Here is a 21,668-nt window from a genome sequence, read left to right on the forward strand (position 1 = left end):
AAAAGTGGTTTTCCCTAACCGGTTCTTGTTCAAAGGGAAGCAACTCGTATAGCCTTATATTGTTGGAGATTAAAGGTGTCTTTAAATTGTTTAATTACATAAAAGAAGTAGTTATCGTTTATCAAAGTTAGCCATCGATATTTAAGGTATATAATGTATTTGAAATGGATATTTCACGATAATTATTTGTTTAATTTCTTTTCACATACTCGTGATCCGTAATTTAGTCAAATCGGAAGTGGACCTGACATCCGGGTGACCGCCATCTTGCTGTGAGTTGCAGAGATTGCGGAAGAGAAAATTTACACAAACACTTGCAATTATGTGTTTATTTTGCTCGTACGGTTGAACGAAGGACATCTGTGCATTTGAACAATGACACCTTATTTTTCGTAAATGTTATTCCAAGGGAAGACACTTGGACTCGTTTTTCCAAAAGCAAGACACGGGTGTTTTGGGGTGTGGGTTACAGGCGAAGCAGGGAACGATTTTGACCAAGGGGTGGTCGAGCCAGTATAATCATGAGTACAAGTTCTGCCACAGGTCGCCGGCGTTCTGCCAATCGTCAATATTCGGCAGAAGAACAGGCCCTTAATCAGATTTCAAAAGAAGTAAGTATTTAAATAGTTGTCTGTTTGATTACCCTGTTAACTTTACTAACTAGGCCTACATTAATTCTGTCCCCACTAAACTCTGACCCTGATATTTTTTGTGATTTGCGTCTTACATTTACTTACATGACGTATTTACTAATAAACATCGGTTTACACTGATGTGTTTTTAGCACTGATTCAAGTAAAAAATTTTGTCCAGCTATACTATAAGCTGTGTCTGTATGCATATATTGAATAATTTTTAATGTCAACAGGGCATATTGCATTCAGTGAGTTGGCTTTAAGCAGATTCAGGAGCCAAATAACAATTTCTCAAAATTCTGAAGAGTCAAAATATATAATGACAATAGATACATGCTTCAAACTCAAGAGTCAAATATGACTTTTTGATTTGTTGTTAACTAGTTGCATTTATAGTAGGAGTAGACAGAGTGCTTTAAACAATTCAGTTTTATTGAGCTACCCAGTTGCTTGCAATCATTCAACCAAATCTAGAACCCATATACTCTTCTCTCCATATGATGTACCATCAATGATTGAAACTGGGTTTGGTCACAGACACCAAATGTGAATCAAAATATATAGGAGCAGAAAATGCCAGACCAGAATAGGATTCAAACCTGTAATCCTCCAAACACGAGTCACAGTGTTTTCCTACCTGGTCGCAGACTGTCGACTGGATCCAGAACTGTTACACATTGAATATTGTATCAAACTGAGCATTTGGTTGCCTCAAAATACATATTTCAATTAGAAAACTAATTTTTTTAAAACTCGAAACACCATCTGATGTGTACGAGTGTAAAAATCCACTAGCCCGACGCCCGGGGCTACCAATTTTCAGCTTTGGCTAGTGGAAATTTTAGCCATACTAGCCCGGGGCTGGTGACTTTTTTTCAAAGACATTTCAAAACGAAAAATATCAAAATTAAGTCAAAATAGCACTTTAAAACAGTGCAATTCTATGTAATATTCCTATCTAATTTTAAGTCTTAATATGGAATCATGTTGAATTGTCTAATTTGTTGATGACCGTAGACAGGTACAGTAGACCTCCCGATCATCACAGTGAATTTTGATGCATAGTATATTTCATGTGAAAGTTACATAATTTGCAACACAAGTTCTAGAAAAACAATATAGGTACAAATCATCAGATAAGTCATCTCAGCTATCAGATCAGTAAGATTTAATACTTACAAAAACAATATTAAAGAACTGGAATCCATTCCTCAAAAAGTCGGCAGTAAAGCCATGCCTGCAGCAGGCAGCCGTATTTAATTCATTTGTTATGGTTATTCTTATATCCGTGTCAAAGATCAGGAATCCAGAATTCGTATTCAGGGTTTAAAAAAAAATCTAAAAATTGTGTTCTAGAAATATAATAGATCAAAGATTTTCTTAATGTTTATTTGAATTTAAATGAAAAAAAATAGATGCAAATAATGAAAAAAACTCACCTAATTAAAAAAAATTCCCTGTGCTAGTGCTTTGAAATAAATTTTTACACCTCTGATATGTGACATATCTTTACAGAGGAGTATACAGATTGTTGATCAAGTAGCTTGTTTGAAAATAAGATATACACTAGCAGATATATGCTCTTACTATTGAGCTGAAAGCTGGCCACCGATAATTGTGCCAGTTCAATGAATTCCGCTACATATACCAGACCGTCCTTTGTAAAAGCAGTGCTGGGAATCACTCTTTTATTGGAGATCAATTATTGGTCCTCAAACATCGATCAATAATTGATTATCAGTAAAAATGTGTGATAGAAATAATGGAAATTTAAGCTATTTACAGACCCTCCAAACTTTGAAAAATATATTCTACCAATGTATATTACAAACAAACAAAATTTAGTTTGTAAACAATTACTTGAATGCATATGAAGGAAAGTCGTTTATACTATGAATAATTAAGTACATTGTACTTAAAAGACTTAATAAGCTTAATAACATACCCTTCCAGTCTTGCAGACGATCACATTGACAATGATCGTGTCCAAATAAATTTGGTTAACTTGTGTATCTTGAATTATGTATATTCCTGATAAAGTGTATTTATTTTTGTTATCTTAAAAACAGTTGAGTCAGATTTAGTTGTTTCTGTCTAGTTTATGACTTTGACATGCAGTCGCCAAAAAGTGAAAATGAAGTGCTTCTCTGGTGGATGCGGTATTTGTCACAGTGCTATATGCACATACGTATACGCTGTCAACCTCTCTTTGAATACGTTCAAAACATTCCACTGACCATGATTACGTAAGGACCGATATGCTTAAATTTTGACTTGAAGTGAAGCTACAAAGAAGTTCAGATGAAAAATAAGTTTCGTTTTTGTTTTTAATTACAAAAATATTGAATACAAACACATATATATGATCATTTGGCAAATTTAGGGCAGGGTCTCAGGTTACAGGGGCATAGCGTCAGGTAAAAAGGGCACGGAGCTGTGGGAAACAATATTTGCAACACATCAACAGTAGCAATTCCTTTCAATGAAAAATTTTGCGATCAGACCACAAGTTTGAACCAGGGACTTCCAAATACTAGCAGCTGGAATCCTCCAAAATGCGACGACATTGACGACTGCTGGCATGAACTCTGAGGATGCTCTATACGGATTGAGCTACTACCTGGTCGCTGTGATGATCCAGTTTGATTTCAGCTATAGTTTTGCAGGTTCTTCTTGGTGCATAATTATGCTGTATATTATATTGCATTGTTGATTGTTATAAAGATACCAATAAATACCAGCTGTTGAGACCTGCAACCATAGAAAAAATATTGGGCTGCCAAATGCAAGTGCAGTATCCCGACAGGCTGCCAGTTATTCATCAATGTGCAAGTTTAGTTGAGAAAGTAAAAATGTATGCTTGGAGATCTGCAAATTCAATAGCAAAATTCACTAAAATATTCAGATAAAAGATTCATCATTTATTTGACTGCTATACACGTTGGTTCTCTATAGGTAATTCAACAGCTATATATATAGTGGCACTGTACATGCCTGTATCCCATAGATTATCTGTGTTCTTTTGTAAAACATACTCGTCCTTAAAAAAAATGCCTAAGGGATGTGATTTATAAATCAAGATCCTAAGCTTGCTTCCTCACAGGCACAAACATTTAACAAAATAAAATACTTACAGATGAGGCTTGGGAGTGTTGGGGCAACAGTTGTTAGTGTACATGTACCGTATGCATTTTTGAAAGTATTTTGAGAAAGAAAAAAATATATTTATATAGTTGTACCCAAGGAACTGCATGGAAACAGCAAGCACAAAGCTGTTAGCTGACCATTACATATGTATGATAGGAATATTTTATTATGAAAGTGTTCAAATGTGTAAAATTGAGTCACTTACATATTGCAAAAAACCTATTAGTATTGAGATACATAATTGTATATAATATAATGTACTGTTATTGATAGATATCTGTTGTTCTGTAGTTGACCAGTTTTTTTGCCGAAATGCTGAAAACTGTTTTGTCAAGAGTTAGACAGTTTAACCTAATTAGACACTTAGTGAAACATACTTCTACCATTATAATTAAAGAATGTGTTCAGTCAGAGGGTGTATGTTTTATATACATGTGTATCAGTGTGACTTTAACGTGGAAATCCTATGATGACTGTGATGAATCCCATATATTGTAGTAGTATAGTTTGTATTGCCTTGCGGTCCTGTACAATGTTATGCAAAAAGATATACCATTAAAGACTAAATACATCTTATTACAATTAAACACTTAAAACCTTAATGTTGATGAGTCACAGTGTTTATATATAATTGGATGAGTAATTCTAATTATAGAACGCTAGTATCTGGAATCATTTGGATAAACAGAAATGTTGGTTTATTGTATTATTCTGAAATAAATAATACCTATATATCTATGTACACATAACTTGTAATATGTATGTAATACTGTACATGTTCAGTACTATTTCTGTTATTGCTGCCAGGCAGAAGTTTAGTGCAAGCCAGACTGCATGTACCAGTATGAAAACTTGCACCTTATTTTTGACTCACATAAATAGTTTACCAATCACAACAGAACAGCATTGTTAATTGATGGTTCAGTAGATGGCAGGTGTAGCAGGTACTATACAGAAGTTAATGTTAAAAATGATGGGCAGTTTGGACTGTCCAGGATATAGTGGGGGAGCTCCACAGACTGGTATATATGATCTGTGTGGAGGTTTGGTAGATCAGGCCCAGTGAAGCGTGTGATGGGGGATTCCTTACCAGAGCATTCTCTATTTGTCAAGCCTACCTAGCTAATTGGGGAAATGTACATGTGGTTTTGATGGCAGGGATGCTGCCACTCTGGTATAGAGTTTAGGGACTTTGCACTTTTAGGGAGTGTTCATTTGTTGAATTTGATTTGCACAGGGGCCTAAACATATCAGATTATGTATATATTCCAAACGTCCAAGCTGATTTGTTTATGTTTTGCATCATAAGAATACCCAGTGATAATCATAAGGTTATGTTTGTTAGGTCAAGGAGTTAACGTTCAGTTGGAGTACTACTAGTTCCTACAGGGAAACCACTCACTATGACATACTGTATAAGTATGTGCAGGTACCAGCTGACAATTAATTTCTCCAAGATTCATGCTGGAGACCTATAGCTAGTGCTTCTGAATTGCCTTTAGTTTTAATTAAAAAAATATGTAGATAAGGTATGAATTTTCTACTCTGTACCACACACTATTTATACCTATATATATGTCCTGTTTTATACCTAGCTACATCACAGGATAAACATGTGCTCACCTCAGGCATTAGGCAATACAAACTCTTCAACATCTGGTTAATTTAATTTGTTGAGTAACTGGATCTACAAACCCAAAAATAAAATCCCCAATGATCACTGATTTGGCAGTTCTGATAAGCAGAGTGATGATGGTCCAATATACATGATTTATTGGTATTATATTGGGCCTAGGGAAGGGGTAATTGTGCTGGATTTAATTCAGAGATCTTGGCCTCTCATCTGAAGGCACTTTATTGTAGATAAATGTTGACTGGTCTTTCAGTTGAGGTAATGAAGCTAGATAAGCTATCCAATTTATGACACTGTGATAGGAAATACACAACATAGACACACCAAGACCTGTGGGCTTGTCACTTTCCATATACCAATACATGTTAGTCTAAATACTCCAAGGTGCTTTCCCTAAAACATTCAAAAACATGCACTGATTAAACCATGCCGTTGATTGAAATCATAACACTTGTGTTATATCCTTGTCTTGAAATGGAAAACCATGGTCATTATTTAATATTAATATTTCCAAAGGATGCTTGGTTTTCTTTATTCCAGTTTCTTCTACCATACATTTTCCAGTATTTATGCCCTACCACAAAATGAGGTTTAGTGGGAATATGGTGTTATCAATGTAATCGTAAGCATCCTATGATTTTATGAATCCCAATTGAAATTTCATACAGAGGTAGCTATAGGTGAATTGATTATGCCTTACAGACATTTCTTATTTCATCTGAAGCACTTATGTGTCAAAATAGATACACTTAAACACTCTAAAAATATACTATCATTTGTTTCTTTTCAACTAATTTTGTGCTACAACGTATGTGTAGTAATTGCCATAAGCTCCCTGATTACCACACACTCAATTCATACACAAACCATACACACAGTTTATCATACATGTGACATCATTTTACAATTTGTGTAATTATCTGGAAGTGTGAAGTGAAGAACACATATGTAATTCATGCTGGTATATGTGGCCTTATGATAATGATGCTGTCTGTTATAACAGTCCTCTGTATAGCGTGTTGTAGCTATAGGAGTGGTGGTATCAGATGATGATGGTATGGTTACTCTGTAAAACAGCATTAATGACAATAAAAATTGGAAAATAACAAAAAATAACTGTCAAGGTAGACAGTATAAAGATGTGATTATTAAAGGTACAACAGAACTTGAGGCCTACAAAGAGAAGTGCCAGTATTGTAGATATAACTCCCTGTCAGACTATATATATATATATGTAGATCAGTAGATCATCACTGTGATCAGTACCCTGTCTCCCTTGTTATTGTTGATCATATGTCACTCGTTAACAACACTGACCTACACAATATGCTACATACCCAACATCAGTGTTTTTGGCATTACAAGCATATAAGCTATACCCTATAACTGGTAGCTGCTAACACATTAATAATAGCTCCCGATATATCAGTTGTGACCATTGGGTGTTTTGATGATCCCAGCTGATCGTGAGATAGCATGGGGCTAGTGCTATTAATTATCATGCTTAACTTTTTGATAGTGTGTGTAGACACCTTATTTTTGATAGCATATTATTTAGATTAACTTATTGTGATCAATTCAACTTTATGCAGTGCTACCTGCACTTCTCACAGTCTCCGTTTTATAATCACTAGTAATTGGATATTTGATGTATATATCAGAGAAACATATTCTGTTCTCTAGGCTAAAAAGGATCTTCACAGTCCTCGTGGGCCAGTACATTAGGTATATACAATGTGATCATGACCTGACACTCTATTTTGACAATGTCCTTATAATTAAATCTGCTGCCAGGTGCTTTTATATTTATATATATATAAGCCCCAAGCTCATCATTTCGGAGTGGGTATCAAAGATAAATATATAGTCATTTCAAAATGATTTTTGAAAATTTGCATTACATTATACAAGTACATGTATAGTCCAATTCTCTTGATAAAATATGTGTTATAATAACTTACAAATTATTGAGTAGATTTACATATAGATTATCTCACAGGTCAAAATTTACTGATTAAGTGTGAACCTGCATGATAATATAGTCCATTCCCTCTGTAAACTTTGGTACCACTCATTCAGCTAGCGTGAATACAGGAATGGACTTGGAGAATCTTTGTTAAATTATACATTGGCCTAATTGAATTAAATTATAAAAAATTGAATCTAGATGCATTGAAAAATGGGTACAGAAACCAACAACAGACTGTAGAAATTTAAACCTGTATACGCATATGTGTACATGCCATTCCTCCTCCCCAGCCAATTTGGTGGTATGGTAGGAACAATTATTGGTATAAAAAGCAAAAATATTAATTTGATGACAGTTGGAAATCAGGAGTTTCACTACTAGACTGTGCTTACTTCTTTTTCTGAAAGTGGTGTTTTGGATACTGCATATCTGTATGTAAATGTACATCTTGAAATCTTTCGAAGTTGGAACAGGAAGTTGAGAGATTCAATCAAGATAAGGCAAAGATCGCAGGCCTTCTGTATAAAAATAACTACATTTGTATGTCAAAAGGTGGTGTATATATGCTAGGTTTTTGTATAGATAGGGATGGCATAAGATTTTATCATATAATGTAGATAGCATGTACACTTAAGGTTCTTCAGTATTATACTGATACCAGTAAGTTCATACCCACTAACTATAACAAATCATGTAAGTTATTAACAGTTGTGGGTTCATTTAAATCTCCTTAAATTTAGATACAGGTGCCACACAACCAATATAGCATGACTGGAGGAGTATATGTATAGTTATTTTGTATTTCTACATAAAATATCTGGTGATATCAACATACTCATCACTCATGAGGAGGCTACGGTATTTATCAGTTAATACCAGTGGGGGTGCATGTACAAATGGTGTTTAATTCATAGTCCACGAATGTACAGATGTTTTGGATAGTAAACAACAATATAAAGCGAGTTATAAGGTAATGTAATGATGAAGTTCCCTTCCGACACCTATAGATCCCCTCCCAATTCATGTCTGTGAATATTGCTACCAGTATATATATGTACACCTTAATTACTAAATGGAAATTTCACATATCTAATTTATTACCTTATCCATGTCATGTGTAGAACTAAAATGAAACATGTGAACTTATAAAAGTCTATTAGACAAGATTCCTTTGATATCAACAGCCTTTGGTGTGTCCATAATGACTTCTCTAACCTTCCCAACATCATTTTTGTTTCTTCTAGCTTGCATATTGGACATTTATATCTTGGATGGTACCATCAGTACCATGAACCTGCAGTTAGGCTGACGGTTGTGTATCCTCTCCAGAGGAAGCGCCCAACCTATACCCTGTAAAACTAATTAGCAGATCTAGAGCTGTACTAGTAATTGTACACAAAGAAACATGATTTATTAAGACATCCATGACTGCTATTTTTACAGCACAATACAGCTACAGCAGGAGTGTAAATAGACTGTTGGGGTTTAATATATATACCAATGTACTCTCTGGATAGCACTAATACAATCATGTATTGTCTGCAAAATCAAAATCACCTATCTGGGTATTTCTTCTTAAAGGCACATGTACACTACCTTTATACCTTTAAAAAAGAATTAAAGGTTTCTTAAAACAATTATCAAAATTTACATTGATAGCGTAATATGAGGTTACAACACCACACAAATACAAAATTCCTTGCATAATCTATATGTTAACCGTGAAGATTCATTTCACTGTTTTGCCGTCTGGTGCAGTGATAGTCAATTAACATGCTGTAATTTGGATGACAGCTGGAACTTTGTCAATCCAACTACCAATGCAAACTGCACACTAAAATCCTGTTTGGCCCAAAGATGTCTTTGCTTTTAAATTAAGAAATAATTAATTGATCAGTACATGCATGATATACCATATTCAACCAGATAAGCGCTCCTGTCCCTATAATTGCCACTCCCTTCCTTTTGAGGGTTCAATGCAAACTGAAACCATGAAAACTGTTTGGGTTTATCTATTTTATAAGTCCAAATTATGTTCTATAATGCGCCCCTTTATATTTTCAATTTTAAGCGCCCTGGGCGCTTATTGAGTGGAATATGGTAAACGCACTTTAAAGCCATTTATACATATGAATTAATATCAGGTTAAATCTAAAACAGTTTGGTAATTATAGCACCATATATATTGATTGTTTGATTGTGTAATTGCAGGCTGAGTCTCGACTGGCGGCCAAACGAGCTGCGAGAGCTGAGGCAAGAGACATAAGGATCAAGGAGATCGAAAGACAACAGAGAGAGGTAAGTATCAATGTGATTACCATATTTCCTGTAAAAAGTACACTATCCCATTATGTAAAAGGCTTCCTTGATTTAGTTAAATAAAAGTAAAGAAGGAATGGAGTCGAGATAACATATTCTTGATGCAGGGCTTTTGAATGATTATATATAAGATAGCTGAGACCAGTTAAATTGTTTACAAACATTTTCTATGTTGGTTATCATAAACATGTACATGTGTAGTATATATACTATTATATAGTCCTGCGAGTAGGGAGACAGTTGAAGTGAGAATTACTTCATTGGTCGTAATAGATTTAAAGTCTGGTACTTAACACACAATAAGATCAAATGACTGTACAATGGGGTCAAGTTGAAGTTTGTATGGACTGTAATATATAGATGTAAGCATCCTTGTGTAACATGGTAAATTCTTTGTCTATTTTAAAGGTGTAACAAACGGTCAATACTATTCCACTGATATAATTACTCTGGTCTTCATCTGTTGGGACAAAATTGTTAATTACATCACATGGAATGGGTTCCCTGATCATGAAGTTAACTTTTGATTTGGAATTACAGGAAGAAGAAAGACAAAAAAGACAAGAAGAAGATGGCCAGGTATAATCCTTGTATATTCTTATCATTAGCACTATATATGATATACTTATTTTACTCTTGTCTCTGTTTTGTCATGTCCTCTGAAAGGCAATGCTGAATCAGCCCAGTCTTTTATGTTTCCTGTATATGTAAATCATGTATTTCTCTCTTTTATATTTATATCTGTTTAAGTTTTATTTATCATTTTGTTTACTTATCATCCTCTGAATGTTGAAGTTGTATTGACCCCTTGTTTATTTTTATTCCTTGTGTCATTTATAAAGATCAAAGGATGTTAATTGTAGATAGTGAATGAAGCATTTTTGTATCATTGTATTACTAATTTGTTAATACAGACAAATCCCTCTAACTTTCCTTGTACGTCATTGTATAGATTTGTGAACTAAATGATTTTTCAGTACTTATACAAATCATGGGTAAGTGGTTGCAATGTTTTTGAGAAGTTAACTTGCATGTTGCCATCTTTCATATGTGTGAAATTTTGACCACATCACTGAACAAATGTTGATGTTATATAAAATTCATGTGTTTTTCATTCAGTCGCCATGGTTTAAATCTGATTTTAAGGTGCAGCCTTTCGGACAAAGTTGTTATTGGTCTTGCCAGTTATGCCATTGTGTTGCATGAAATGGCGGTGGGGAGTTCTAAGTCTGTTCCTTCTTTAGCCCATTCTGATATTTCGGCTGGGGGTGGGAGGGACATTTTTGCTTGTGGACATTTCTAGGTAATACAGATGAGCATTGCTCAAAAAGATAGCAGTCTGAATGTTTGTGTTGCCTGCAACGTGTAGGTATCATTGTCTGCATCAAAAGATGTCTTTACAGGTTTCTGAATACTTATCAGATAATTCCAGTTACATTAAGGTGTTGAAACACCATGGGCACTATCCTTGTCGAAGGTACTTTTTGGGGATTACCGAAATTTTCATGTTCAAAGGTCAAAGTCACTGTTCATTTTCATGTGATAATTCAATTTTTCTGGGTCTAATCATACTAACATTTATTTGCAAGGTTTTATATTGCTATGCAGGTAACACATCCAATTCTATAAAATTCTTGTGAATATAGATATTTCTAAAAATGTTGTCGTTATTTCATTTTCATATGTAAACTTTTTCCCATTCAAAGAGTTAATCGTTTATACTATGCAGTGTTTTTCCTGGGTATTTTGTGGAATTTCGCCACTTGGTCAAAGTTTTGAAATTTTCTGTGCGATAAAAGTAGGAAATCGGGGGGAAAATTTAATGGTGTTTATGGAAATTTTGGAAAAGCTCTAAATAAATAATTATGCTTCCATTAAAGAACCAGTCTAAGAATGTACATACTAAAATACAAAGTTCAAGCTTGCAATTTCAGGGCTTTTTTTTTTTTTGTCACACAAAATGCGCATCAGTCATGGATTTGGGAAATTTAGACATCGATCTGGGAAGTTTAGACATAGATTTGGGAAAAATAACAAGAAATATGATTGGGAATGGGGCCAAATATAAAGGCAGGAAAAACACTGTTATGGTTAACATTTCTTTTAAATTACAAGGGGGATTTAAAATGTCATTCTTAGATTACAGAGGAAGGACATCTTATAATTGACTTAATTTCCAACAACTGGTAGTTATTATCATCAATGATATTCCCAGTAAAACAGCAGAGAGAATCATTATGACTTCAGTAAATGTAATGAAGGGATAAGAAAGTAATTTAAAAATTAATTTGTTTCACAACAGGGTAAACTGTTCAATTTAGTTTTGCCTACACATATATATAAGGATACACATTTTAACAACATGAACATTCTACTATAATTTTATATTCTCTAAAAATGTTTTTTTTTAATGAAGTAAACATTTAAATGTGAAAACACAAACTAGGGGAACTGATAGACCGAATATAGATCAGGAGATGCAAAACATGTTACAACTACTTCCTGTTAGATCAAAGATGACTACATAATTAGCTGCTCAGTGGGACCACTTAACACCACCACATGTGGTACCCCCACATCACAGGTGGTGCCACTACAACTTCAGTCAGCTGTGAGACAGGCAGCAGTGCTGTGAAATGCCACTTACATATCAATCAGATTAGAAAACATCTATATATATGTACTTCTGTATTTGAACTTATTTCCATGATAAAAAACTGATACATTAATATATCCATAGGGTAGCCCGACATTAATAACACATACTTTTATCAACAGCTAGTGCCCTAGATTTTATGATATAAAACTTCATCAAATTCAAACTAATGTTGGACTGGTTCTGTTGGATTTTAACTCAAAGGACTACACTTGTTTTGCCTTTGCTGAAGTGCTGTGTTTGATTTAACTAAGGGGATTAAAAAAACCATTTCACTGATTCTTGTCTGCTGGATTTTACTTTAGCTTGAAGATTGGATATAGATTCGATTTAAACTTATCTAATTTAAATTGGTGTACAGGTAAATGTTTGTGTTGATTTTGAAAACATTTTAATGATGCATGATATTTTCAATAAGAAAATTTTTAAATGTTAAAATGGTAAAGGGATATGAGAAAATTTAGTACCCATTATGAAAATAAAAGTTGATAATATTTTGTTCTTCATTTCTGTGATACTGTCTTGGAGAGAAGTTTTGAAACCATAAATTGGAGTAATTATAATTATGTTACCATCATTTAGCATTAATAAGTGGAGTTTATCTTCCCTGAAATGTTGTTATATATAGATTTAGTGAGAGGATTCTAATTAGAACAAATATTGTCTTTTATTATTAATTTAAACAATCAAATATTGACAGATTTATAAAAAGAAAGAAAAAGAAAAACATTTGTTTCAGAACACAGATAACTAAGGTAATTAAATTAAGTCAATTCTATCAACTTCCTTTTCAGAATCGTGATAACTTGTCCGGGAGGCGAGGGAGTGATGATTCCAGTCACTCCACTTCTACGATTGACGATATGGAGGGACCGAGGGAGATGAAGGACATAGCCAGAGAACTTAAGGTACTTTTGTCAAAAGTTTACACTGCTGTACCATATACAATTAAACAACTTTGTAACCTTTTCAGATGTAATAGAGAGTTTTTACATACTGGTACTAACAGGTGCCTTTAATTATAATTAGAAGGTAAAGGTAAGATTGACTTTAGTTAGTAATGTACTGTTGTTGTCGATTAGTCCCACCTTCTGGTGATTGTGACATCATAATTGGATATGGTGTTATGACGTCTTAATTGCTAGAAATTGGGACAGGGGTTGACATTAACTATTTGCATTGATGTACTTGTCCCTTTAGACAATGAAAGATAAAAGAATTTGTCCGAATGAAGTAATCTTGTCCGACATAATTATTTTCTAGTTTAAGTACTATTGCATTTGTATTGTTTTGCTTCGGAGGATGTGAAACCTCAGTACTGTCAAATACCATGTGTAATGAGCAATGAATCTGAGAAAGTTATTGTTTAATTGTTGATGATTTGGAACAGACATCTAACATAAGAAGTAAGATAACTGGATGAGATCAGTTATATATTGGTCAAGAAATGAAAACATGATCATGATTCGTGGTAAAAAAAGTTGTTGTTTTGAGGTTGATTATAATTTACTCAAGGCATATCTTAATAGACTTTCTGATGCTATTGTATCTGAATGAATTTTGTTCATTGCTGATTCCAGAGTAAATTACGTGAAATGGATGAGAAATACAAGAATGCCATGATGACAAACGCTCTACTGGACAACGAGAAACAATCTCTGGTGTACAAGGCAGAGCTTCTAAAAGATCAGATGGAGGAACTGGAGGAGACTCTGGTGGAAATACAACGCGAGGCTAAACAGAAAACTAGGGTACATACAAACACTGAATGATACAATTGTAGTCTTAAGATTTACTATTTCATCTTAGCATATTACAGAGTTATCTCCCTTGTGGGTAGGTATGTATTGTGATGTCGTTATTTTATTAGAGGAAGTTGCATTGTTTTTTATAAATTTTATAATGTAACGCTCACAAAAATATGATGTCGCAATCAATACCTACCCATACGGGCAGACAACTCTGTAATATGCAAAGACAGAGTACTGTACGTATATCGCTTTAAATTTGTGGGGTCAATATTTCACAGTTTTCATATATATATACAGGTACAAGATTCATTTTACTTTTCTTATAATCTTATGCCAATGAATTTCTGAATATTTCGCTGGTATATAAAATTTGCTGATTTCAGTGAAAATAAGAATACAGCAAAAAGATGTGAAATTTAACCCCATACAGTAACATGGAATGATAATGTAAATGTTTTCTTTATCATTAATGAATTCATAATACCAAGTAAGGATTCCATCATTTTTGGTAATATAACCTGAGACAAAGTCTCAAATATTTTATATATCCTAATTGTCTAGTCCATTGTAAGTCATCTTCAACTTCTTATCTCTACCTGTATGGCCTCGAGATCTAATAATGGCCTAAAGTATTAGTTTGTGTAGAGCTGTGAAGATTGTTCAAATAAATACCCTTGACCTTGTTAAAGGTTACAGAGATTGTTGGGATTACATATATTGTAGATATATATATATTATATATGCTATATTATATATAGTAACTGATGACTTGTCATTCATCAATCATTAATTAATCCAAGAGGTTCATTAACTTAACATCCGATATTGTGTCAGAAGATAACTTGAATGAAGGAGAATCACTTCAAAATTAAAGGATAAATATGCAAAAATACAGTAAAGAAACTCAGGTAGCAATTTGATAAAGATGCAAGGTAGTTGTATATATTTTCGTCAGTTTCAAAAAGCTTAATTAAATCTGAAAGTAATGAAAATTATTTAATTACATAGTGTTAACAAAATAGATTTTCAAAAAAGTGATTAGTTTCCATGGCCCACGTGTAAATATCACACTGATACCCAAATACATATGAAAAATGCTCTATGTTTCTTATTTTTATGATTTCAGGAGGTAGAAAAGCAAAAGAGAGATATGAAGACATTAGAATTTGAACATAATAATTTAAAAGTACAACTAGAAGTTAAAGACAGGCTTATACAGGTAAGTAAATTAGTGCTTTAATGTTCAAGTAATTAAACTGGGGTAATAAAGTCAGATATGACTTGTACAGGTGTTGAAATTCATGTATGTTTCATAGCTGCTTCTATCATAGGTACCACTACATGTTGTATGCAGTTATACTCGTATTAAATCTTATATTCTTGAATTTCACTGAATTGTTGTATAATGTATTCAAAATAAAAATGCTATGAGAGTACTCTTATAGGTACTAAAATTGTGTTGTAAATTTGAATAAGATGCTTTAATTTCACATCCTTGTTCCTTTGTTGTAGGAGAGTGGTCTTGTGATATTATCGACGACGGAGGGTTCGTACACGTTAGAAAAATGTAACTCTGTACCCAACACATCACAACCCGAGCCGGCATTAGGAAGTCTACTTATATCTGTAGAAGCTGCCGATATATTAGACAAAGCCGGTGATGGTTCCCTAGGTAAGTTTTTTAGGGAGCAGGCTAACCGCAAACGAAATGCACAAGCATACAATATTTTCATTTTTATTTGTATTTTTATTTATAAGTAACTTCCAAGACCTGTAAATGATTACAAATGGTCAAACGTGGTTCTGCATAAACAAAAAAATGCCCAGGATTCCATGTAACTTCTGATGGTTTCTGTCTATTTCTTTACCACTGTATGTATCAGTTCATTTCATAATAGATACAGTGGGACTAATTCACGGACCATATGATACCCGATAACATTTGTACGGGACTAGTATCTCCAGTGATGATGGAACACAACTATGTAAAATTCTCACTAAAATGACGTTAGGGCGGGATACCATCACATTAGTCCTACACAAACATTATTTGGTATCACGTGGTACATGAATTATTCCCATTGTTTCATATTAGAGTGGATAGTGTAGCTAATATCTGTCAGGCATCAAGGAAAAAGTGTTTTGTGCAAATCTAGTACGTGTACTTCAAAATGATTGTTTCTGACAGACAAACGAGGTAAAACGTAAATATTGTCTGATCTTGATATGTTTTTTCCCAACAGATGATAAAATTAAAAAGTTTGCAGAAGAAAGGAATGCATTAACTAAAGAGGTATGTTAGAAATAAATGAAGGAAAACTTTGATATAATATCTTAACATTTAAGAGCACAAAGTTTTATATTTATCACTCAATATATTATATATAAAAAAGAGAGTGGTCAGGACAGGAGCATTACTTGATAGAATTAAAATGAAAATGATTGAGGTTATTGTACAGTGACATGACCAGTACATGTGGTAGAATCAACAGATTTTTGTTAGATATAATTCATGAGGTATAGCCCTCATCACTTATATATGATGCACCGGTTACATTTTCTGTAAGGTATTGACTCTCTGTTATTACTGTATAGTTGCTGGTGTCTGCAAGGTTTCCAATTTCACAAAGTTTGTGGATTCACCGAAAGTTTAAAAGTTCACCGCAAATGTTTTCAAAAAGCATGGTTTTATGTCAAACTCTGTCTTATAAATGACATTTTCAAAGACTACAAAAACAATCAGAATATTGTGACAATTTAACAACTGTACGGTATATCACATGCTTATTTTAAACATACTTTTACTTTCCAGATTAAAAAATTACAAAATGAACTTGAAGAAGAAAAGTCTAAACGAGAACATTCTTCTCCGAAAGTTCCACAAATCAATGGCCCTGAGATGCAGTTATATGAAGTTCAGAGTAAGTTACTCATGTAATGATACAGTTGTAATCATAAATTGATGAAAACTATTTTATTGCTGAATTAACTCTCCTTACTTGTTATACCTTTATTTTCATCTATTTTAACTGAAAGTTGTATTAAACTGATTATAAATTCTTTTCCGATTTTATTTGAATATTGTATTAAATTTATAATAAATACTTTTCCAATTTTACCTTGATATTGTATTAAACTGATAATAAATACTTTTCCAATTTTACCTGAATATTGTATTACCATAATAATAAATACTTTTCCAATTTTACCTTGATATTGTATTACACTGATAATAAATACTTTTCTAATTTTACCTGAATATTGTATTAAACTAATAATAAATACTTTTCCAATTTTACCTTGATATTGTATTAAACTGATAATAAATACTTTTCCAATTTTACCTTGATATTGTATTACCATAATAATAAATACTTTTCCAATTTTACCTTGATATTGTATTAAACTGATAATAAATACTTTTCCAATTTTACCTTGATATTGTATTACCATAATAATAAATACTTTTCCAATTTTACCTTGATATTGTATTAAACGATAATAAATACTTTTCTAATTTTACCTTGATATTGTATTAAACTCATAATAAATACTTTTCCAATTTTACCTTGATATTGTATTACCATAATAATAAATACTTTTCCAATTTTACCTTGATATTGTATTAAACTGATAATAAATACTTTTCCAATTTTACCTTGATATTGTATTAAATAATAATAAATACTTTTCCAATTTTACCTTGATATTGTAATTAAACTGTATTACTATAATAAATACTTTTCCAATTTTTAACTGAATATTGTATTACATATAATATAATAAATACTTTTCCAATTTTACCTTGATATTGTATTAAACTGATAATAAATACTTTTCCAATTTGACCTTGATATTGTATTAAACTGATAATAAATACTTTTCCAATTTGACCTTGATATTGTATTAAACTGATAATAAATACTTTTCCAATTTTACCTTGATATTGTATTACCATAATAATAAATACTTTTCCAATTTTACCTTGATATTGTAATAAACTGATAATAAATACTTTTCCAATTTTACCTTGATATTGTATTACCATAATAATAAATACTTTTCCAATTTTACCTTGATATTGTAATAAACTGATAATAAATACTTTTCAAATTTTACCTTGATATTGTATTAAACTGATAATAAATACTTTTCCAATTTTACCTTGATATTGTATTAAACTCATAATAAATACTTTTCCAATTTTACCTTGATATTGTATTACCATAATAATAAATACTTTTCCAATTTTACCTCGATATTGTAAATAAACTGATAATAAATACTTTTCTAATTTTACCTTGATATTGTATTAAACTGATAATAAATACTTTTCCAATTTTACCTTGATATTGTATTAAACTGATAATAAATACTTTTCCAATTTTACCTGAATATTGTATTACCATAATAATAAATACTTTTCCAATTTTACCTTGATATTGTATTAAACTGATAATAAATACTTTTCCAATTTTACCTTGATATTGTATTAAACTGATAATAAATACTTTTCCAATTTTACCTTGATATTGTATTAAACTGATAATAAATACTTTTCCAATTTTACCTGATATGATATTGTATTAAACTGATAATAAATACTTTTCCAATTTTACCTTGATATTGTATTAAACTGATAATAAATACTTTTCCAATTTTACCTTGATATTGTATTACCATAATAATAAATACTTTTCCAATTTTACCTTGATATTGTAATAAACTGATAATAAATACTTTTCTAATTTTACCTTGATATTGTATTAAACTGATAATAAATACTTTTCCAATTTTACCTTGATATTGTATTACCATAATAATAAATACTTTTCCAATTTTACCTTGATATTGTATTAAACTGATAATAAATACTTTTCCAATTTTACCTTGATATTGTATTACCATAATAATAAATACTTTTCCAATTTTACCTTGATATTGTATTAAACTGATAATAAATACTTTTCCTAATTTTACCTGAATATTGTATTAAACTGATAATAAATACTTTCAAATTTTACCTGAATATTGTATTACCATAATAATAAATACTTTTCCAATTTTACCTGAATATTGTATTACCATAATAATAAATACTTTTCCAATTTTACCTTGATATTGTAATAAACTGATAATAAATACTTTTCTAATTTTACCTTTATATTGTATTAAACTGATAATAAATACTTTTCCAATTTTACCTTGATATTGTATTAAACTGATAATAAATACTTTCAAATTTTACCTGAATATTGTATTACCATAATAATAAATACTTTTCCAATTTTACCTGAATATTGTATTACCATAATAATAAATACTTTTCCAATTTTACCTGAATATTGTATTACCATGATAATAAATACTTTTTTTTTGTCCTATAGGGGAAGCTAGTAAACAGATTCACGAATATAAACTAAAACTACAGAAGGCTGAACAAGATATAACAAACCTAGAAGGAACTGTAAGTTTTCTTGTTTATATATTTACAAGTTCTATTCAAGATCAGTACTGTTACGTAAATTTACAAGTTCTATACAAGATCAGTACTGTTACGTAAATTTACAAGTTCTATACAAGATCAGAACTGTTACGTAAATTTACAAGTTCTATACAAGATCAGAACTGTTACATAAATTTACAAGTTCTATACAAGATCAGAACTGTTACGTAAATTTACAAGTTCTATACAAGATCAGAACTGTTACGTAAATTTACAAGTTCTATACAAGATCAGTACTGTTACGTAAACATGCTGTTCTTGGCCAGTACTGTTACGTAATTTACAATTCTAACAAAGTACTGTTTGAACACAGTTTGAACTTGAAACATACTATATATATAATCCTCAGTCTGATCAGCATTCTGGTTCGTAAATAAACAATCACAAAGTGTGACAATTTAAACCTACTACATTTTACCGGGAAGGGGTGATGAGGAGAATCATGTTATTGATATCTGTCTTGCACAAAATTTCATATATAGAAGCAACAGAATTATTTACAAACATCATAGCTTTCTTCACTTCCCGTATAGGGCCAATAGGCCTAAAGAATAACAATGTTCTTACAGCATAGAAGAAGCAGACCATCAATATTTATTATATCTTCTAAAAGTGGATGGAAAATGAAACTTTTAATTGATAATTATTTATATATCAATTTATCTGTTTCATTCCTTTGAGTTTGTCTGATGATCATCTGGCATGTAATTTATTTATAAAAATTTACACTTTTGAAAAATCATTATTGCATGGAAATTTAAATTTTGTATCTTTGGTGTACCTTTTGGTATTAACCTTATGGAAGTGTTTACCATTGATGGTGTAATTTTATACTAATACACATCGAAATTTGTATGCAGTTCTGTAAGTAGATTTCAGGATTGTTTTATATCTTTGTTTCATAGTTTAAATATTTTATTTTGATTTTCATTCAGAAATTTCACAAAGGAATGATATTGCTCGTTGATTTTGTTTAAAAGAATTTTTTTCTGATATTGAATGAAATTTATGCATAGACTGAATGAAATGTATATATCAGTTCAGTGTTGGTTGATTTTAGTGTATTCTTTATATAACGTTTTCATTTTATGACTTGACAAATATAGGTGACTAGATTAGATTCACAAGTAAAGAGGTATAAAACTGATGCTGAGGAATCAGAGAAATTAGAAGATGAACTTAAAACAGAAAAACGGAAATTACAAAGAGAGGTAAGTTTAAGAGAATGATAATTACCCCAATGTTCTGTCGGTAAGTAATTCTAATAGATATATATGTAACGAGGCTCACACGAAGCCAATGGCTGGCGAGGCTGTGGATTTCCAGAAATTGATGGTTAAAATGAAAATTAAGTTCCGTCATAAAAAATTGCATGTTATACTGATTGAATGTTTGCTAGAGTTCAAAGGGAAAAGTAAACTGTTTTAATCATCTAGACATTCAGGGATATTTGGGAACATAAGTTTCCGATCGTATTTTAATAATGCTTGCTTATTGAATAAATTCTTGATGGTTCTTCATATATGAATTAATGCATGAGTTGACTGTAAAATATAGGAAGGTAGTGTGTTATTGCTAGATGTTTAAGCATGGGTGCTTTTAGTCTATACAGTTCAACAATTATCATCATATTGTCATTAAACAATTGTGTAAAAATGGTTTATGGAATTATAGTACATAGATGACATTCATAGAGGAATTTATATTTTCCACTAAAATGCAAAATATCAAGCTTATCCACAATATAAATACTTAGAAATGTAGAAAAAAAGTTTTCTTACTAAAAATGAAAAAGGGAAACAACAACGGGGTAATTGGACGGTGCATGCATGATCATAAGGTTCTGATTGGTGAGATTTGGACTTCCAGAAAGTCACAATAGTTTGCCATGATTCTGAGGAAAAATAAAGGGAGATAAACAACAAAGTCTTGACCTCCCCTCATCAGTTTTTGTGTAGATTGAACTTTGTAAACACTTTCTGTGAGTTCATGTTACACAGAAGGAAAAAACCAAACATGTTTGTTTAATCAACTGAAGAATTTTTAAATGTA

At 31.6% G+C, this 21,668-nt stretch overlaps 1 protein-coding gene across 2 annotated transcripts in view; it reads left to right on the forward strand.

Annotated features, from left to right (window-relative positions):
• Window positions 1-244: 244 nt before the first annotated feature.
• LOC138314576 (leucine-rich repeat flightless-interacting protein 2-like) overlaps window positions 245-21,668 on the forward strand; it is a 28,633-nt gene continuing 7,209 nt past the window's right edge. Inside the window, exons 1-12 of one of the 2 annotated variants that reach the window (XM_069254978.1) lie at window positions 245-611; window positions 9,596-9,682; window positions 10,244-10,282; window positions 10,681-10,698; window positions 13,154-13,267; window positions 13,940-14,110; window positions 15,237-15,329; window positions 15,623-15,782; window positions 16,354-16,403; window positions 16,923-17,031; window positions 19,498-19,577; window positions 20,723-20,827. In XM_069254978.1, coding sequence (XP_069111079.1) covers window positions 522-611; window positions 9,596-9,682; window positions 10,244-10,282; window positions 10,681-10,698; window positions 13,154-13,267; window positions 13,940-14,110; window positions 15,237-15,329; window positions 15,623-15,782; window positions 16,354-16,403; window positions 16,923-17,031; window positions 19,498-19,577; window positions 20,723-20,827 — 1,116 coding nt within the window. In that variant the 5' untranslated portion in view covers window positions 245-521. The remainder of the gene's footprint in view (window positions 612-9,595; window positions 9,683-10,243; window positions 10,283-10,680; window positions 10,699-13,153; window positions 13,268-13,939; window positions 14,111-15,236; window positions 15,330-15,622; window positions 15,783-16,353; window positions 16,404-16,922; window positions 17,032-19,497; window positions 19,578-20,722; window positions 20,828-21,668) is intronic. The other variant, XM_069254980.1, reaches the window with a different exon arrangement.

The sequence above is a fragment of the Argopecten irradians genome, chromosome 2, assembly GCF_041381155.1.
Source record: "Argopecten irradians isolate NY chromosome 2, Ai_NY, whole genome shotgun sequence".
In the NCBI taxonomy this organism is placed as follows: Eukaryota; Metazoa; Mollusca; class Bivalvia; order Pectinida; family Pectinidae; genus Argopecten; species Argopecten irradians.